At 63.3% G+C, this 1,837-nt stretch overlaps 1 protein-coding gene across 1 annotated transcript; it reads right to left on the bottom strand.

Annotated features, from left to right (window-relative positions):
* Positions 1–169: 169 nt before the first annotated feature.
* On the bottom strand, positions 170–1,787 carry SNX11 (sorting nexin 11; the record flags this gene model as incomplete). The annotated part of the gene is made up of 5 exons (XM_010148352.1): positions 1,746–1,787; positions 1,350–1,436; positions 897–997; positions 551–649; positions 170–382 (listed from the first exon to the last, which is right to left on the bottom strand). Coding segments are annotated over exons 1-5 (521 nt in total), but the record flags the coding sequence as incomplete, so codon positions are not given.
* Positions 1,788–1,837: the final 50 nt, after the last annotated feature.

Genomic DNA, 1,837 nt, shown 5'->3' with positions numbered 1-1,837 from the left:
AAGCCCCTTGCACAGGCCCCAACCATGGGAAATCAGGCTGTAGCAGCCCCACAGCTGCAAGCACTGTCACCGGGAGGCGCAGGCTGTCACCCGGCAGCCAGGCCTGCTCTGGCCAGCGCAGAGCAGCGCCCGCACAGACCCCGGACTGGTCCTTCCCCGCCTGCGTTACCTGCCATGCAGGCCTGCTCCCGGCAGCAGCGCGGGCCGGCTCTCCTCCTCCTGCACCCAGCCGCAGTTGGACATGGCGTAGCGCAGGATGGCATCCGTCACCGTCTGCGAGCCCTGGCCTTGCACGCACGCCTCTATCTCGGGCACCGAGAGCTGGCTCTGCAGGAAAAGGTGCAGCCGGCTGTCGGAGAGAAGGACCACATTCTGCACGACCCTGTGCACGGAGAGAGGAGGGGGAGTGAGGCAGGTTCCCAGAGCGCACTGAGCTCTGCCCCACACCCCCAGGGTGAGCATCAGCAGCTCCACCGCCAGCATCTTCCGAGTGAGACTGGAGCAGCGTGTCCTCTCCCTCCAACCCAGCCCTCACAAATGCTCTACTCACTTCTCCAGGAACTGCTGTAGCCCCTGTCTCCGCTTCTCAATGAACTCATCCGTGCTGCCCACGAAGAAGGTGGATTTCCCAGGCAGTTCCGGGACAGGCCTGCAGGCACAGAGCAGAGGGAGTGGTTCAGGGTCGGATCACCCCGGCAAGGAGACACGGGGACACCATGGCAGCAGCAGCCAGGACCCTGCTTTGTGCAGAGCTGGATCCCAGGAGCTCAGGTATCTGTGTTCATGCCTGGGGTTTCTATCCACATCTGGTCAGAGAGCATTTGGGATCCCCAGGACAATGGGAAACAGTGTCTGGCTGATGGTGGGGGAAAGGAGGGAGCACAAGGCACGCTTACACCAAGCCAGCGTTCTTCTGGAGCTGCCTCCTCAGCCACACGAATTCACGGTACCGGCGCCGCACACATGAGGTCTTGGCAGTAAAGGCCTTGCTGTTGGTCTGCAAAGAACACACCCGCCATGGAAATAATCCACATGATGGAGGGGCAGCAAGGCGGAGCAGGGCAGGATCCCGCCCTGAGCTCCATGACCAAGGGATCCCCTCGGAGCACTGGGCCTTGGGGAGCGCTGCGGGAGCTGAAACTGCCCAGAAAACCTGAGCAGGCTCCCGGGGAGAAGTGGGCCTGCACAGGAACAGCGCAGAAGGGCCAGGCTGCTGTGGGTTCCCCCGTCACAGCTCCTTCCATTCCCGCTCAGCACAGCCAGACACGGCCGGCCAACCCCACCCGGGAGCCTCGCGTAGGGCACGGCCGAGCGCTGCAGCTCCCCCCTCTCCCTCAGCCGCAACTCACGTGGAGGAAGATTTTATAATCCACATAGGAATTCCAGGAGCCTTCGTTCTGCACCCGGGGGTCCTGAACACGCACCGTGGTCAGCTCCTACGGCACAAACACCGCCTGAGCTTGGGGAAACAGCCCGCCCCGCGCCAGCGTCACCCCCTTCGCAGGGCACAGCAGGGCTTCCCGGGGACAGGTCCCCACGTCCGGCCATCCTGCTCCAGGGAGAGCACAGACACCTCCAGCCTTTCCCATCCCTGTCCCCAGCTGCCCCTCAGCTCTGCCCCACGGACCCTGCCCAGTGTTCAGCACCTCTCGCCCCCCGCCCCAGCGCTCAGCCAACACCACCCGCTCCAGCGCTGCCAAAGCCCAGCCAGGAACGGGCAAAACCCGGGTCGGGAAGGGTCTTACTTCTTCTCGGTTCTCCAACATCCTAGAGCCAGAGCCCAGCAGGAAACATCTGTGCGGAGAAAAAAAGGGATTTAGTAAGACAAGGGCAACAC

This window comes from Eurypyga helias, unplaced genomic scaffold (genome assembly GCF_000690775.1).
Source record: "Eurypyga helias isolate BGI_N326 unplaced genomic scaffold, ASM69077v1 scaffold46153, whole genome shotgun sequence".
Lineage (NCBI taxonomy): Eukaryota > Metazoa > Chordata > Aves > Eurypygiformes > Eurypygidae > Eurypyga > Eurypyga helias.
This window is presented reverse-complemented; position numbering and strand designations above follow the sequence as displayed.